Here is an 18,117-nt window from a genome sequence, read left to right as displayed (position 1 = left end):
ATCCAACCTCCCTTCTACTTTTTCCATAATGTAATTTGCATAATTGTACATCAAAGGCACTTAGTTTGTAGCCGTGCAAAGGTAATGTAGAGGATCGCCCACTTCCTGATTAATCTGCAACTGTATACTGTACCTGAGAAGTGCTGCTATCAGCCGTCTGATTCTCTCATTATCATTAAGGCTAAGAAATTCAAAACTTTTAATATGTAAGTGTCACATAGTATTTATGAAGTGTGTGTGTATTTTACGGGAATATGAGGTGTTGTTTTTACATGATTTGTGTTTTACATGATCTGTGTACTGTGTTTGTACTGTACCTGGCCACTGTTATGTTGCAATTAGAATTTCGCTGCTTTACATTCAGAGTGAATTACTCTAACAACATTGTTGTTGTAAAATAATTTGATGAATCTTTTAATTATGAAATTACTATTGTTATACGATTGTTAGAATTCATAACTGTAAAAATTAATAATTTATAATGTTTGTTTTATTCTTTTTACTCTTTCATTTTCTACATTAAAATGTGAAAATACTGTATTAAGATCAATTAAAATGCTAATATATTAGCTTTATACTATTTATAAGTGACTTAATATTGGTTTTATTCTTTCATTTTCTGTCCTAAAATATGAAAACACAGTGTTAAGATAATTAATTTATTATTTCTCATATAAGCATAATACTATCATATAAGATATTTAAGTAAGTATGTTTTAGTAAGTTATTTGGAATTTTTCAGTTCATTTCCAACCTGATTCATTGTTATTAGTTTTTAAAAATAATAGAAAATCCCTTTTGGTTATTCACCTGCAACAACTCCAAAAATTGTCCTGTTGTTGGTTAGTAAAGGTGTGTCCCGCATCACCCGTGTTCATGTAACATGATGAGCAGGTGATGGAAGATTCATTCCTCAAAGGGCTTCAGATAGTTTATAAATGAGATATATTTATAAATTATAAATGAAATAAATTTGGTGAATTTAAGATGGTTTTATGATCAAACACATAAATTGTTGTCATGGTCTTTTGACATTGCCTTGTAGTTTTCTTGTATAGTGTATAGTGCTCTGGTCTCAGTGTAAAACAATGTAAGTGACATCCAGAGATTTCACTATGAACTCAAACATTTCTTAACATCGAGATTTCAATTTTATAGCGCTGACCTCTCTCTGTGTGCCAACAATTGTCTCCTTTTTTATCCCCATCAAGTCTATTTAGTCCATTAAGACCTCCATTAAGTCTCCTGAGCTTTAAAAGAGCAACATCTGAGCAGTAACATTTTCCTCTGGGGCCATATTGAGTTTCCTGTGGTTGTTTCGTTTAAGTGCGCGAGTGAGTTGGAGAGATTGAGGAGGGTTTTGTTGAGGCATTGTGTAACCGTGTGCCTTTCTGGGATTGCCAGAAAGAAAACCAAAGTGGTGATTACATAAATGCACAAATGGGATGCAGTTTCTGCCTGCTGTTCCCTGGGTGGTGAACAGCGGGACCGCTTCAGTCTGGCCAGCCAGTTATGCAAGCTACCCTTTATTTTTCTGGGATAAACCCACTGGATCCAGTGTGTGGACCTATTACTGGAAGAAGCCCAAAGTGGAAAGGTGGAATGAGTAACTTAAGATCTTAAAGCCAGTAATTCATAAAATTATATACATCCATGTCCTCTGTGTTTTCGCTTTCATTTATCAATGAGAGCGTAGTTTAACACATTGTGTGTGTTTAACATTTGTTTAAATTCATACTGAGTATCTCAAATAAGTGCAAATATGGATATTCTGTCTTGTAATAGATTTTATTATGTACTGGTTACAATAATGATGCACAATAGTGTTTTTAAATTGACTTTAAATATCCACTAAATCCACTTAAATAATATTATACTATTATTTATATATTATATATACTACATAGTAAATTACATTTACCTGCATATTACCTGTCAGAATATTAAATCAGTTATTATATATATATATATATANTCCTTTATTTCCTATTTTCCTTTTTGTTTTCTTTTGTACTATATATATATATATATATATATATATACTGTATGTATACAATAATACATAAGGAATTTCCACTTTTTCCATCCATTGAAAAATATAAGCACTATAGGTTCCAATATGGAAATGTACATATTTTCCTGTATATTGCCATACAGTATTTTTTGTTTCGTAGGGGATCTTTTGTTCACACATGCTGATGTTTAGGCACACTGTGAGTAAAATGTGTACACACTCTGCATTTGTTCGGAGATAAGGTTACTCATTCTGATAAGATGCCCATGCCTCCCGGGCAGTATAACACCTGTAGTTCACTAGTGAACCGTAGACGTCCTCGCTGATGCATTCATTTTTCCTTCCTGGTTCCATTTTCATAACTTTTAGTCTCCTACCCATTCACCATATCACCTGTGCCTCCAGCCTTTCTTACGTAACCACATTTTGTGCTGTTCCAGATATTCCACGTGAAGCCTTATTTAGTTAAAAAGATGCAACGGAGAAATATTCTCAAATTCCTGTCAGCTTGTTGTACATTGAATGCATGCGGTGTCAATGAATGTATTGTGAACTTTGTGATCTCTGAGTTTGGGGTGTTCTTCAGGGTAATCATCTGCTATTTTAATGAGCTTTTAAGTGTGTGTGTGTGTGTGTGTCTTTCTTATTAAGACATCTGCTGTGTGTGCCAGCCGTAGGGCAGGAGGGAGGATCCAGCTAGTTTACTGTCTCATCGGATCCCGTCTGAGCCAAACTGTGCCTGACCATGAAGTTCATGGCATGAACATGTTGAAAAATCTGTCATTAATCAGTGTTGTTCCAGTAATTATAAATGAGCAACATCATAAGTGCATGCGCTCAGTATGGCATTATCCAGTTCCCGTACCTCTGACAGCTGCTGTGTTAGCGTACTGTAGGTAGTCTGCTGGCGGCAGTTAGAGACCCGATTTAATCGGCGTTAAGAGCCTGATGACATCTATTAACGGACCCCAACGATTAGTAAAGCAGACCCAGCGTTTCCTCGCCAAGTGCAGCTCTCTGGAGAGGTCCTGAGTTCAGGAGTTTCTCCTCTCAAAGTGAACAGATCTTTTAAACACTCATATGCGGCTGAGTAGCTTCAGTGCTCAGTTATAAGACTGAGAAAGATGTGTTTATAAAGACATGATGAATTATAGGATACAGGTTCTCTGGATAATCTGCGCTTTTGTTTCGCTGATGATGCAGTCAGATTTCTACTTTCAAGTGTTATGGATTCTGCTGCAGTGTTTAATACAGCAGAGACAAACCGTCATCTGTCAGTCCTAGTCCCAGTAAGGTTATTCCCATTAAAGGTCCTGCCCTTTACTGCAGTCCCATGCCTTTAAGGCTTCAGTTTGCATATTTTGCGACCGCTTGTATCTCAAAGGCGTTCGTTATTGACTATGTATCACTGTTATTTAGGTCAGTATGTGCACGGAGCATGTGAAGAATCACACTTGTGTAAATCATGTTTGAGAGAAGCTTACCATGATTCATTGTAGCGGCTCATGTAAAGGGCCCTTCAGTGACCTGATGGTTGTTCGTTACCATCCGCTTTACTGTTCTGTCAAGGACAACCCACAATTAGTCATGGTGCTTAGGTCCTGCTTGGACTGGACACACCAGTCTGGCGGTGGATAGCATTGGTTAGCCTGTTTGTATAATGTCTGAGTGGTTTGTTTGTTTATTCCATTTAATGAAGTAATCTGTATGAATGCTCCCTTGGTGTAATGTGAAACTAGACGCAGGCATTTGCATAGTAGATGTTTAGAGTTTACATGCATGATCACATTATATGCACAATCATATAGTTTAAACTAGTCTACCTGTTCTCTCAGTCGGACCAGTAAGTTGCCAAATCCCCTCAGCAAACCTGGGTTAAGCTGGGTTAAGCTCAGTACCGTCTGTGTGGACAATGTGCCACTGATTTATCTAAAAGATGAAGACGTGAAGGCGAGATGTGTATTACGATAACCTTTAATTACATTACACATCACATTACATAGAGAATCTGAATGCAATTAAGGGTAAAAGGTTTGTAAGAGAGAAGTTTTATAATTGGTGCACTTTAAGGTAGCTCATGGTCGTGAATCAATAACTAAGCCTTTAAAAGGTAATTGCTTTTTAGAGGACCTAAAAAGCCTCACAAAGCATGGCCAACCTTATTGAAGAAAAGGTTTGCTGGAGTCTCAGACTGTCAGGGTGGACTCGTTTAGAAAAGACAGTTTAAAGCAGTTAAAACTGTGTTCAACATGCCAGTGACTGTGGCACAGTGGCTTGATCTCTATCATAATAATTGATGGGTAACATGTAGGGGGAGGTCACTTTAAATACATGTCATAATTACACTGGGTTTTTTTAACCCTGCGTTGGGTCAAAAGGGGACAAACCCAGCCATTGGGTGAAAGTGATAGTTCACCCAAAAATGAAAGTTCTGTCATCATTTACTCACTCTCTTGTCATTTCAAACCTGTACGACTTTCTTTCTTCCGCAGAACACAAAAGAAGATATTTTGAATAAAGTTGGTAACTGAACAACGCTGGCACCCGTTCACTTCTGTATGGGCACAAAACCAAAGCAAGCGAATGGGTGCCAGTTAACAACATTCTTCAAAATATCTTATTTTTTGTTCTGCAGAAGAAAGAAAGTCATACAGCTTTGAAATGACAAGAGATTTAGCAATTGATGACAGAATTTTCACTTTTGGGTGAACTATCACTTTAAATGAATTAACCCAGACAATGTTTATATTTGATCCAACAATATGTTAAAACAACCCAGCATAGGTTAAATTATAACCCAACAGTTGGGTTTGTCCCTTCTGGACCCAATGCTGGGTTGAAAATAATTTTATTTTAGAGAGTATATTTGGTCATCATCCTATCGCACAAACAATGACCGCCTAAGACTTTTGCATAAATACACTGTAAAATATGCTTGGTTATTTTCAACCCAGCACTGGGTCGAAAAAGGAACGAACCTAATCCTTGGGTTTTAATTTAACCTACGGTTTGTTGGGTCATATTAAACCTATGTTAATTTAACCCAGCAGCAGGGTTTGTCCCTTTTGAAAATAACCCAGCATTTTTAGAGTATAATATCAAATCTTTTTTTATTTCAGTGCTTTAACCATAAATATGGATGTTCTCAAATGCAGATTCTCTTGGCAGTTTGCTGCGTTCCATAATTAAAGAAGGGTAAAGATGTGCTTGACTCTGATATCTGTCTGTTCTCTGGTTACAGCCGCTAAACCACCTTTTTGAACAGCCAATGGTCCATTGCTAGGGTGTTCTTCTAAAACTAATAGGCAATATTTGTTTTTCATTTTTAATATAAAATGAGTGGTTTATATATGATTTAGTCTTATATTTTAGAACATTTGTTTTAGTTCATTTATTTACTGTTGCCTCAAACCATCACCACTGCACTTTTAGAGAGGTGCTGAATCAGTTTAAAGACCCTACGACATCTTTACGATCATTTGCTTGCAGTGCATGCAACCTTTTTTATTCTGATGGGCTGTTTTAGATTTGCTGCATTACTGGCAGTGTTATAAATACACTCTGAGTTATTAAACAATTTTGCATAGAAAATTATACTGATTATTACCGTACTGTTGTAGATCAGTAGTGTGCTCACTTGTACTAGTTTCTGTGGAATTGTGCCTTGCAGACAGAAAGACTGTGAAAGGAAAATTGTAAATGGATTATGGGCTCTCCGCATTACTTTCAGCAGGTGTACAGTTCACCTTCACTCGCTGGTCAGTGGATCTCCCTTCCTGTAACTCTACCACCATCACACCAGTTAAAAATTCATCAGTGGTTTTCAGAGCCTCCATGCTCACTGATAATTTGATTTAAGCAGATAAGTTCCCTGGTGATGGTCAAAGCCACTGAGAGGTGACATCGTTGACAGCCTGTTTACATGTAATGTATACACTGTACATGCATATACTAAAAAAGCTGTATTCAGAGCTTAACAACATATTTATATATTTTGTTCATATGTTCATATATATTAATCAATGTTGTTCATACTTACTTTGGTATCAAAAGCTTTCCTGTAGCTCAGTGGTTAGAGCATGGCGTTAGCATCGCCAAGGTCATGGGTTCGATCCCAGGGATTGCACATACTCAAATTTAAATGTATAATATATCATGCAATTTATGTTGCTTTGGATAAAAGCATCTGCCAAATGCATAAATGTAAATGTAAATCAATGTTTAATTCATGTGATGTGCATTGCACTTTTTTCAAAAGTCTCAACATTGTAGATTTACATGTACACCATCACAACAATTTATGTAATATTTAGCATTTTGTTGAAATGAAATGATTTTGTATCGTCTCATAGTCTTCTTTAGATTTTTTCCACATAAAAACTAGTTCTCAAGTTAAGTTTCAGATGCAGTAAAAACACAGTAAATAATGGTAAATGCAAATCTTTTTCAAGGACCCACTTGTGGCCGTTAGTTCTGGGAAATGTTTTTCCACCTTCTCACTTTGTTGTCCTGTTCTTTAAGGTTTTCAAATTAATTTATTTATTTTGAAAGCATCGTATTCAGTCGATGTCTGTCAAGGTTGATTATAAATTGCTCCTCATCCTCTAAATGAGAAGCACAGATGTACTGAACAGAGGGAATTATGTGTCCTTGACTTTGTAGTCATGTAGTACTTGCCGAGCACTGTAACCCTGGCTCTTTACAAACTCAAAGGATGCAGATAAAAGGCCCAAACGGCTCTCTGATTGGTTCATCTGGCTGTAGATAGTGAAGCTGTCTCCAGGCTAGAATTCAATCTTTCTTCTGTGAGTGGAAGCTGCAAAGAAGACTTTTACCTCAGTCATACTGGTACACAGTCATACTGTACAAAAACATTAATTTCAGATTTATTAATGAATGTGTGCCCCTGACCACAGAGCATACCCATTCATTTTTGGACTGGGTTCAATCTCATGTAACTTGAAGAAATGCCTGCATTTCATTGACACAGTCAGTTATTGAATGTGATGTATAGTGCTTGATACATATTTTCTTTGTTTTGCAGGAATCTTGGGAAATCGGGGTTACGGGTATCATGTCTTGGGCTGGGTGAGTGAAACATGCAGATCAATGTTTGTGGTATCTTTATACTATATCAGAAACTTGAATTAGGATTGAATTAAGATTCTCAGAGCAGCAATGAAATGTAAAGGGTTGCATTACTCACAGACTGTTGTACTGTTATATAATACTTTTAAATCAGTCACGCCGAACGTCTCTGGCTCTGAGTCCACTTGTGCATTCTCTCCTCAGGCACCTGGGTGACCTTTGGTGGACAGATCCCAGATGAGGTGGGGATTTAGTGAACTCTTGGTTCATACAAATGTTGAATTGTCCTATTTTAGCAATAAACAGCAAGTAATTTTTCCTCTTAAAGTGTTTTTAGTATGTTTTTTTTATACTACACATGGGTATAGAGGTCACTACTGTTTGTTGAGGTTTCATACCAAGCCGAAAACAAGTATCTTCTCAGACTGGACAATAAAGTTTATTTTCAAGTAGTCTGCATATAAGGTATTTCTGCAATGGTATCAGTAACCAAAATCATTTTTGTGTGATGCTTATTAATAGGTGTCAGTAGAGTCCAAAACCACTCTTGTATCAGCCAGCATAATAAATAAAAAGGTCCAGTGTGTAATTTTCTGGAGGATCTATTAACAGAAATGCAATAATATACATAACTATGTCTTCAGATGTGTGTAAAGACCTTACATAGTGAAGCGTTATGATTTTATGACCTTAGAATGAGCTATTTTTATCTACATACACCGGGAGTCCCGTTACATGGAATTCACAATGTTGTTTTTACAGTAGCCCTAAACGGACAAACTGTCCTACAGAAAGTGTTTCCTAAACGCGTTATCTCCTTTGGCAAAGAAGCGAAAACGTGACAACGTCTTAGTTCTGCGTCAGCCTCCATAGTGCTTCGGAAGGGAGGGGTGGAGTGTGCTGTTATTTGCAATTCTCAACCTCACCGCAAGATGCCGCAAAATTTCAAACACTGGACCTTTAAAACACGGCCAATGAACAGCTTTGCAGAATACTTCATGTGTAGCTTGAAGGAATAGATAACTAGTGAAAACCATGTCAGATGTATTTGGTTTTATATTGCCCCCCTTCTGCTGTCCACTCAGTCTACACTTCTATTATATCTCACCCATGTCTCTCTCTCTCTCTCTCTCTCTCTCTCTCTCTCTCTCTCTTTCTCTGTCTCCTCAGGTAGCTGAGCAGCTAATGACGCTCGCGTATGAAAACGGTATCAATCTGTTTGACACGGCCGAAGTGTATGCGGCAGGGAAGTGAGTACATTTCTCTGCATATCCCATCATTTCAAAGTGAGGGATCTATAGGCTCATATGTAATGATTAGTAGGGTATTAAAGCGGCCCTAACACACGCGGTTTCTGCCAATCTCATATTAATCTTGAGTACCTATAGCGTAGTATTGCATACTTTGTATCTTCGAAGAGTATTTAGTTTGATCACATTTATAAAAGATAGATACAGCTGTACGATTATTTCCGAAAGCATATGGCGTGTGCGGGGGGGAGGGGCAGGCTGAACTAAAGCACGTACGCACCCATTGCCAACAAAACACAGACATCAGTTTCGCTCATCGCATGTGGTTCATGTCCGGCATCTTTTAGCGCTGGGACGGCTCCACATATCAGTTTCAAACGATCTCCAAATCCAGCGTTATATCCACCGTTTATATAACATTCATCACCCAAATGCAGTGAACAAACAAACACCTGAACTTCACCTCTCTCTCCTGCACACAAGTGAAAGTGACGTCTGCGCATGCTCCTTCTCCTGCTCTCCTTGCTGCCGCGTGGGCGTGCTGCGTGCTTTTCCGGGAGAATTGTCCAATAAGGGACTAAGAAAAATTGTTACGAAATGTAATGTTTTTATATGTTCGAAAAAAACTTTCCGAAACCTGTACGATCGCTGGGAGAGTGTATCGAGCACAGAAATACTACGTAATACACCCAACTCGTTTTTTGACAAGTTGACCGTGTTAAGCATGAGAAGACAGCACGTTTAACAGTGTAAAGAAGTCAGAATTCATGACACACCGTTGCACCACCCCTTTAAAGTCTTGGTTTTGGAACATGATGTAGGACTGTAAAGACTGCTTTTTCATTTTATAATGCTGATTTCTATTTGCCACTGTTCTCAAAGCATCTCAGACTTGAAACTTTTGAAGAATGTAAGACAGAAAAGAGGTTGAAAATTTAATCAATTTCACAGACCTTTTGTTATAGCTTAAAAATAGGATGGATGCATCTTAGACATATAGGAGGCGAATGCATTCAATACGTATTTGACTGAGAGTATTTCTCTCTGAGATCCTCGCTACAGTATTGCGTTTATAAAAATATAAGGAATGTGATCTAGATATTCTAGAAAAAATATCAATTTTATAGAGCATCATCTTACTCCAGCTTTCTTTGTGGGAGTTGATAATATGCTATTCATCTAAAATATGTTACACCAGGCGTTTTCAGTGTTTTCAGGCCAAGTACAGAGACAGATGATATGATTTAAAATGAATTAAAATTAAATGTTAAGCCTGGCCTGAATGAACATGTGTACGTAGTGGTGCATTAATGTTGTTAAATATTGATATGATGCTTACATTACACAGCCAATAAATGAATCATTCATGAACAGTGATTACATTTTACTCTCAATTTTAATGTGGGAAGGACAATGAAACATTTACTGTAACTTACTGTACCAATACCTATATTTAAAACACTACAAAAGACAAGTTTGTCGTTTGCAAGCAGATTTCACAGAAAGGTGAATTGCCACAAAACTGCCGTCTCGCAGTAAATTTAGCAGTGGCGTCTGTTTTTCTGCAATGCTGTGGAAATGTAACGGCAGAGAATTGCTGATGAAGTTCATGTTGAATATCCTGACTCAGTGAAAATCCACCCAACGATCCATAACGCTATTTTATCGTAAAGGCACATAACCGCACATTTATCGTGCCTCTGTGTTCGTGTACTGCATTTACCATCAGCGTTTGATGCCAAGTCAAGCTGGCCGTGAGGCTTCGGTTCAGAGCGTTGATAGCTCATGAAGAATAATAAACACATCATCACGGATAAACAATCTGTCCCTTATCGCTCGCACCCATATACACGCCTCTGTCAGCAGAGTCACTGTAACCTTTCTATCCTCACAAACAGCAGTTTCAATCATCTGTTAGATAAAAGGGGGATTCTGATGAAATTTTACAAGAATGTCTGAGGACATCTGCTGTGGAGCATGCATCATAACAGCGCTTCATTTGTTACAAGCTGTCCGCAAGACTCCCCTTCCCGGAGCTCCGAGAGCGGATGGGAGAACCATTCATGAAGAACATATCGGTCCTTAGGGCAGAAATGTAACATCTGTCATTAGGTGCGCTCCTCTTTTAAAAAATGGAGGGAAAAAATGGTTTACACGGGGAGTTCCTGCATGTGAAGTCAATGCTTCACTAGCTTAATTCTCCAGGAGCTGAGAATAGGGAATCCCCAATAAAGAGAGAGCTTGCTTTTAGATGATTTGGCTAAAATAGTTCCCTGATAATTGATTCAGTTTATTTTTAACAGGGCTGAAATGGTTCTCGGCAGCATCATCAAGAAGAAAGGATGGAGGTAAAGGGTTCAGAACACTCGGATTTAAATTGTTATGCCATGTTTGTGTGCAGTTTTGTCTTACTCAGATGTTTGGAGAATCGCTTACATCATCTCAGTGGGAAGAAACTTGCTGTACCTTGCAGCTTCTGTTTGTTTGTGAATGACTAATGTGGAATTTGCACATAAAGGGGACATCAGCTTTTATTCATCCTATGATTCACTGTGCTGTGTGCGAGCACTGAAGCGAAATCTTTCCTCAGGGGAAGATGTCTAATTTTGGCCTCAAGTACCGCATAGTACTGGAATGACTGCGATTTCAGTCCAAAAAAATCTTATTCTCTTGAGATTTTACCATAAATATTTTTTAACAAATGCCCTAAATTTAGATCCTTTTCTGCGGGGAATGCGATTTACCAAAAAAGGTCAGTTCTGTGCATAAAAGGGTCTAAATTGAGCTTACAGTAAGAACAGATTTAGATTTTTTCTTTTATTTAATGACATGAAAATATTTTTTAATTTAAAGTAATAGTTCACCCAAAAATAAAAATTCTGTCATCATTTACTCCCCCTCGTCGTTTCAAACCGGCAAAGTTGGTAAGCGAACAGCGTCTGCACCCATTCACTTCTATTGTATGGACACAAAACTAATGCAAGTCAATGGGTTCAAAATATCTTCTTTTATGTTCTGCAGAAAAAAGAAAGTCATACAGGTTTAAAATGACAAGAGGGTGAATAAATGATGACAGAATTTACATTTTTGGGTGAACCATCACTTTAACAACAGTAAATGAATCAAAATTTTATGTAATACAAAGTTCTATCATTCATGCATTATTTTTTAATATAAAATCAATTGATAGCTCAGGTTATGTTGTGTACTGTAACTGAGTAAATACAGTGACCTGAATCCTAAACTCACACGTTTGTTTACCCAACAATCATTGTGAAGTCTAGCATGTCCTTGCCTTTGTTCTGCTTTCAAATCTCCTGTCATTCACAGACGTTCCAGTTTGGTCATCACCACCAAAATATACTGGGGTGGAAAGTAAGTGTGTGTTGCGTGCCTGTGTGTCTGTTAGAAAGAGGTTAATGATGATCTATAATTTACGCCCTGTAGTGAGAGCAACAGGGGAAGCGGGTTAATGATGCTCTCCTTCATAAGTGTGTGACTGAGGTGTGTGTGTGTGTGTGTGTGTGTGTGTGTGTGGTATACAGTAGTAAAGGCGTCCTGCAGACCCTCACTTCAGACCAACAGACAGCTCTAATTGTTTCCTATCTGTGATCCAGGATAAATCCCTCCCATCACCTCCTGAGCTGCTCTTTCATTCAGAGTAAATTAAAGGCCACGGGCAAGATCTGATGTGAGGTCACCATTAAACGTTAATGGATTTAAATTGCCGCATTGCTGCTTTTTTAATAGTCATAGCCTTACATTAAGTCAGTGAAATTTATTCACTTCATTATAATTTAGTGCAGGGGTCTTCAGGGTTTTTCAGAGCGTTTGGTGGATAAAGAGGCCTTCTGTTAAATATTGTGTGAATTAGTACCATATGTTACAATATTGAATTTAGCTTTGTTTAGATTTATTTTTTATTATCTTTACACAATCAACAATCGCAAGCAATAATTGGCAGACCCCCTACAGAACTTCTGCGGACCTTAAAGTATCATTTATTTAGTGTGAATATCACTCTTTGTATTGTGTGTGTTTCAGAGCAGAAACAGAGAGAGGCTTGTCTCGGAAACACATAATAGAGGGTAAGTCATGTTGCAAAACCCTCTCTCCTCTGTCTCTTTAACTGTGTTTTTTATTATTTATACACAATCATGTAAAACCTTGTTTCTGACCGTCTAGGTCTAAGAGCGTCTCTGGAGAGGCTACAGTTAGAGTATGTGGATGTAGTGTTTGCTAACAGACCAGACCCCAACACCCCGATGGAAGGTAGGTGTGTTTGCGGGAATGCATTGCGGTTGTAGCCCACTCTTCCGTGTGCTTGCATTTTTGACCGTCAGCACCTGAATGGCTCACTTAAACAGCTTTCAGCTTTAAAGATCAGTCATACACCTGATGTCAGCACATGATTATTCAAGTTTGCATTAGGGGTCATATGGCGCAAATAAGTGTTTTTCTGTGTCTTTGGTATAAGTTGCCCATGCATGTATTAGACACGTAAAATTGCAAAAATGAAAGTGTCGTAACAAAAGATGCATTCTATCTAAAAGCGAATGCTCACCCAGACCTGCCTGAAACGCCTCGTGTAACCACACCCCCACAAATCTACGTCAGTTCGTGGTATGAGTTGACTAAGACCGCCCAAATGTATAAGCTGGGCGTACCTGTCAGTACAATTGCTTTGGAACCTGATGTTCCAAATATGGTAAGAGGCGTTACATTTCCGTCACACGCTTGCAGTATTCGACCAATCACTACGCATTGGTGAACTGGCCAATCATAGCACACCTCGCTTTTCAGAGCCATGAGCTTTGTAAAACATCTGTGTGTTTCAGAGAGGCGAGAGGAGATACAAACATGCACAGTATTTGGAAAATACAGCGTTTTTAAACCTTAAATCGTGTATACACATTGCGTTGCGATTACATCTATATCAAACAATAACATTCGTTTTAGCCGTGTCATACGACCCCTTTAAAGCAAATGCATCAATTATGCAGATATTGGGTACAGTAAAGAAGAGTGCATGGTCTTACTTTTACTTTTTACAAGCATTAAATGAAGAAGTAGATCTTACATGTTTATGCTGTAAAACATGAAATAATTGGGTTTTAAATGCAAATCTGTTTAAAGGACTAAACAAAGCCAGCATGACAGAAAGACTTTAGATTACGTCTAAAGCATAGAGTATTCACAGCACTATAGCAGGGTCATTCTGTCATACTGGTATCTGCTAAAGCCATTTGAGAAGGGAATTGTGGGATATTATTGCTGTCAAGGTACTGTGCTGTACTGCTGTGTGAGCTTTGCATCTGGACTGATGGTCAGAGTCTGGGTCTGAGGTTCGGAGGTCATGGTTTGTGCACACACCCCCTGATTTAGGTTTTAAGCGTGTTCCCTTTAAACCGAGATTGTCAGAATCCACTCCGTTCCAGAGCTCCTGCTTTCCCTTCTTAGAGATTTCATTCCATTTGCTGGTACACTTCTTCACAGTTTTTTGTTTGTTTGTTTATCACCAGGAGATCCATTTAACACTTCAAAATCAAGAACATTCATCATAGAAGGTACATGGTACCCTCAGTGAGAGTTTTGACCTCCTGTCACCGATTAGCATTTTATGGCTTTGATTTGTGATAGTCTGCCCTTTTCCTGGTGTGAGAATCCTGACCATGTCCATAAAATGCTGAAGATTTCCAGAAATTCCTCTTAAATCTGGTATGCACTAGAAATGATTCCTTTGAGTGTCCTGTCCATCTTGCAAGTGAAATTTGGAGAAGGTCATTGCATCTTACTGACCCATGAGTATTGTTTTCCTCGCTTTTTTGTTTGTTTGTCATGCATTTTCATTTAACCTCATTTTTCAAAATCATCTTTAGAAATGCACTTGTCATGTAGATGCTGAGCAGACATTTTTAAGCCTCCAATTTTCTTTCTTTTTTTAAAGACAAATAAAAACATACAGTTAGATATAAAATCATAAAATCATGTAATTACCAGTTTTAACTCATACAATGTTGGAGCATTATGTTTGTATTTTAAAGGTATTTGTTTTTCTGCAAGATGATTGGCTGCATCCCTGCATGTGAAATTTTAATAATGAAACCTGTAGCTGTTCTCTGTCCTTTCTCTGCGTGTGTTTGTCTTTTGCTTTGTGTTTAACAGTCTTGTGTAACATTCTCTTATCTATCTAATTCTTCGTTGCAGAATTGTTCACAAATCTTGTAAAAGACAAAAGCTTTTCAACAGAATCTAAAGACCTTAAATTGGTTGTTCAGAGATATGCATATAAACACTTGGTCGTGTTTATTTGTTAGTACCGGTTAAAATTAGTCTAACTACAAATATACATTAAAGAAGTTTGTGAATGTCGTCTTTTCCCCCTGCAGGATTTGCTATATATACAGTATATTACATATGTGTATGTATTTTTATGTATATTTATTAACATTCAGCTGTAGTATTTTTCTTTGGTGTATTATTTTTTTCTGATTTCATTCTCATCATAGGCAATGTAGACACAGGCGTAATTCTGGATAGCAGTTATAATAGCATGTAGTATGTAGGCTAGACCGTGGAAAATTGCGGCTCTGTGAAATGTCAATGAAATGCAGCCTTGTGGGAATGTCACACACTCATTTATTTTGCACCCACTGAAAAACTCAGTTCAGTTACTATCCGGTGCATAACCTTCAGGAACTATTTGAATGCCTTGTCACTTTCATAAAAGGAATGTAAGACAAATGACCTTTCTTTCTTTTAGCCTGGCTGTCTCAAATCTTCTTCTGCTCCACTTCCATGACTTTAATCTTATATTCGGCCTTGGTTTTAATAACTAGGTGTATTACAGTCTCTCCGTTTGCCTCTCTCTCTCCCGACTGTATTTACCTTTGTTTTACATTCCCTCAGTGTGTAAATCTGTTGTCCAGACTCTTGACTGTGAATGTTTGATTGGCAGAGACGGTTCGAGCGATGACCCATGTCATCAACCAGGGAATGGCAATGTACTGGGGAACTTCTCGCTGGAGCTCAATGGAGATTATGGTGGGTCTGGAAAAACTGGAGTGAATTATTCCTCACATGAAATAAATAACTTATTGCACAAGATGATTAATTCTTTTGCTACTTTAACATTATCGTCTGTCTTCAGTGACTCTGAATGTGTGTTAATGTTCCTCAGGAGGCGTACTCGGTGGCACGACAGTTTAACCTGATCCCACCCATCTGTGAGCAAGCTGAATATCACATGTTCCAGAGAGAAAAGGTGGAAGTACAGTTGCCTGAACTCTTCCATAAGATAGGTGTGTGTGTGTGTGTGTGTGTGTGTGTGTGTGTGTGTGTGCCAGCAGTGCCCAATCCCTTTACTTAACACTTAAAACACCTTAAAGAGATACTTCACCCCCAAATTTTTTTTCCATCATATCATTCCAAACCTGTATGACTTTCTTCATCAAAACACAAAAGAAGATATTTTGAAGAATGTTGGTACCCAAACAACACTAAACTCCATTGACATCCGTTGTATGGGCACAGACCCACTGAGAAATTTTTCAAAATATCTTCTTTTGTGTTCTGCATAAAAAAGTGTCATATCGCTGCTGTCCTTCTGAAACCTTGTATCTCCATATTTCGTGATTTTTATTTTTTGGCAGCGGCTATTTGCACTAATTGTAAATAGATGCAATAGATGTACACTAAGTGAAAATAGTACTAGGTTCTGTTTACACTGAGTGAATATAGCAGCATTTCTTAACGATATGGTATTTACACTAACCGAAAATAGCTTTTTTTTCTTTGAATTAAGTAGAAATAGTAGTTAGATGCTATTTACTTATAAGTAGTGGCAGATAACGTTACTATTTGCACCTCAGTATTGTTGTGCATTAAACATTATGCAATAATAACAGAGTGTAAATCATTATATTTATGAAAATTATTAAAATGATGGCAACTTATTGAGATAATAAAGTCCTACACCTACCCCTACCCCTAACCTTACCCTAAACTTTATGAATAAAAATGAATTTTAAGTTTTAAATCAATTTTATTGAAAACAAATACCTTTATGATCTGTAAGGTAATAGAAAAAGGTTAAAAAGCGTTTTCAGCGAGAGGTGGATTAGAACCCCGGTCACATATCCAATCACATATTGGTGGGTGGGGCTAGTGTAAATAGTCTCTGCCAACAAGTCGGGCTATTTGTACTCAGTGTAAATAGACACTCCGTTTTATTTTTTTGGCATAATAAATCACTATTATTAGTCACCCTTTATGTTTGTCACTGAGTATAAAACCAAATATCTAACCAATAAAAAGTATTGTTGCTTGTCAACTTTGGCAACTCAGTATGTAATTATTGAAAAAGTACAGTATTTGTGTAAAGTTGTTACAGTAATTCTGTTTGAACTAGAAGCTTTAAACAGGACTCTGCAAATGTGCTGTCAATAAAATGCTTTCATCGCCTGTACATCATCTTTAGAGGAAGAATGTCATTTTACAAAACCACCTGAAATTTGGCAAGGACAGAAAAAATCAGAAAAGGAAACAAAGTTCTGATGATCTGCAGCTCCAGATATGAGAAGTGCCTGTATCGTGTGATTATGTCACAGGTGTTGGTGCCATGACCTGGTCTCCTCTGGCATGTGGGATCATCTCAGGGAAGTATGACAGCGGTGTGCCTCCAAACTCTCGAGCCTCCCTCAAGGTACTGTATAACTCCTGTTACTTTCTCTCTCCAACGGTGACACCTCAACAGTCCTCTTTACGTACCTGGCTGTTGTCAGTGTTGGTATTTATTATTGACAATAATTATTCTTGAGTCTTCTCAACATTGAGTTTCTTTTGTATAGTGTGTCTTTTAAAGGGATAGTTCACCCAAGAATGAAAATTCTCTCATCATTTACTCACCCTCAGGTTGTTCCAAGCCTGTATACTGTAGATGTATTTGTTCCCCTGAACACAAAGGAAGATACTTGGCATATTGTTAGTAACCAAACAGATCTCGTCCCCCATTTACTGTCAATGTTTGGTTACTGACATTCTTCCTAATATCTTCCTTTGTGTTTAGCAGAAGAAAACAGTGTGTGGGTGAGTAAATGATGACATAATTTTTGGGTGAACTATCCCTTTAATTGCTGTAATATGTTTTCCCCCTACATATCTTTACACATAGCCATTGCCTTCTGATGCATGCATTTGTGGACTGTATATGGATACATGTTATGTTATGGATCCATGTTGGAAGGGAGAGGAAGCTGGGGTGCTGAGGGCACTGCAGTAGGTTTGTACCAATGTATATAGTATTATTTGTTAATACTTTTGAAACCAAATACTTCAGCAAAATATCCGTGGCACACACATTTGTCACAAGGTATGAGTATGACTTATGTTTAATGCACAGCTAATGAGCAGTAAGCATTTAAACTGGTAAACAGACGCAATGATGCTGGTTTTGTGCATTTACACTAAATGTGCGACGCCTGGTTGTTCCATCACAGCGAGGCACCAAACCACTTGCAAAAACCTTTACTCATTCGGTTCCCCTGTGGTGGAATGAACTGCCAGCCTCCACCCGAACTGCAGCATCCTTCACAACTTTCAAAAAACAGCTCAAAACATACCTGTTCTGCATTTATTTGACTAACCAATAACTGTCTGACTGTCTGTCTGTCAAAAAAAAAAGTTGTTCATTCTCTCCTTTGCTTGCTCCAGCTTTAATCCTCCTAGTAGCATGGCCTTGTAAACTAACGGTGTTTAGCGTGTTGA

General features: G+C 37.8%; 1 protein-coding gene across 7 annotated transcripts in view; it reads left to right on the top strand.

Moving 5' to 3' along the window:
- kcnab2b (potassium voltage-gated channel subfamily A regulatory beta subunit 2b) overlaps window positions 1–18,117 on the top strand; it is a 51,179-nt gene that overhangs the window by 24,307 nt on the left and 8,755 nt on the right. For 4 of the 7 annotated variants that reach the window (XM_057362983.1, XM_057362984.1, XM_057362979.1 and 1 more), the window contains 11 exons: window positions 7,059–7,102; window positions 7,307–7,344; window positions 8,273–8,352; window positions 10,656–10,700; window positions 11,683–11,727; window positions 12,397–12,440; window positions 12,538–12,624; window positions 13,875–13,919; window positions 15,311–15,396; window positions 15,533–15,653; window positions 16,962–17,056. In XM_057362983.1, the coding sequence (XP_057218966.1) occupies window positions 7,059–7,102; window positions 7,307–7,344; window positions 8,273–8,352; window positions 10,656–10,700; window positions 11,683–11,727; window positions 12,397–12,440; window positions 12,538–12,624; window positions 13,875–13,919; window positions 15,311–15,396; window positions 15,533–15,653; window positions 16,962–17,056 (730 nt within the window). The remainder of the gene's footprint in view (window positions 1–7,058; window positions 7,103–7,306; window positions 7,345–8,272; window positions 8,353–10,655; window positions 10,701–11,682; window positions 11,728–12,396; window positions 12,441–12,537; window positions 12,625–13,874; window positions 13,920–15,310; window positions 15,397–15,532; window positions 15,654–16,961; window positions 17,057–18,117) is intronic. The other 3 variants (XM_057362985.1, XM_057362980.1, XM_057362982.1) reach the window with 1 other exon arrangement.

The sequence above is a fragment of the Triplophysa rosa genome, linkage group LG21 (genome assembly GCF_024868665.1).
Source record: "Triplophysa rosa linkage group LG21, Trosa_1v2, whole genome shotgun sequence".
NCBI classification, from domain to species: domain Eukaryota; kingdom Metazoa; phylum Chordata; class Actinopteri; order Cypriniformes; family Nemacheilidae; genus Triplophysa; species Triplophysa rosa.
Note: the sequence above shows the minus strand (reverse complement) of the source record. Positions and strands in the feature narration are given on the sequence as shown.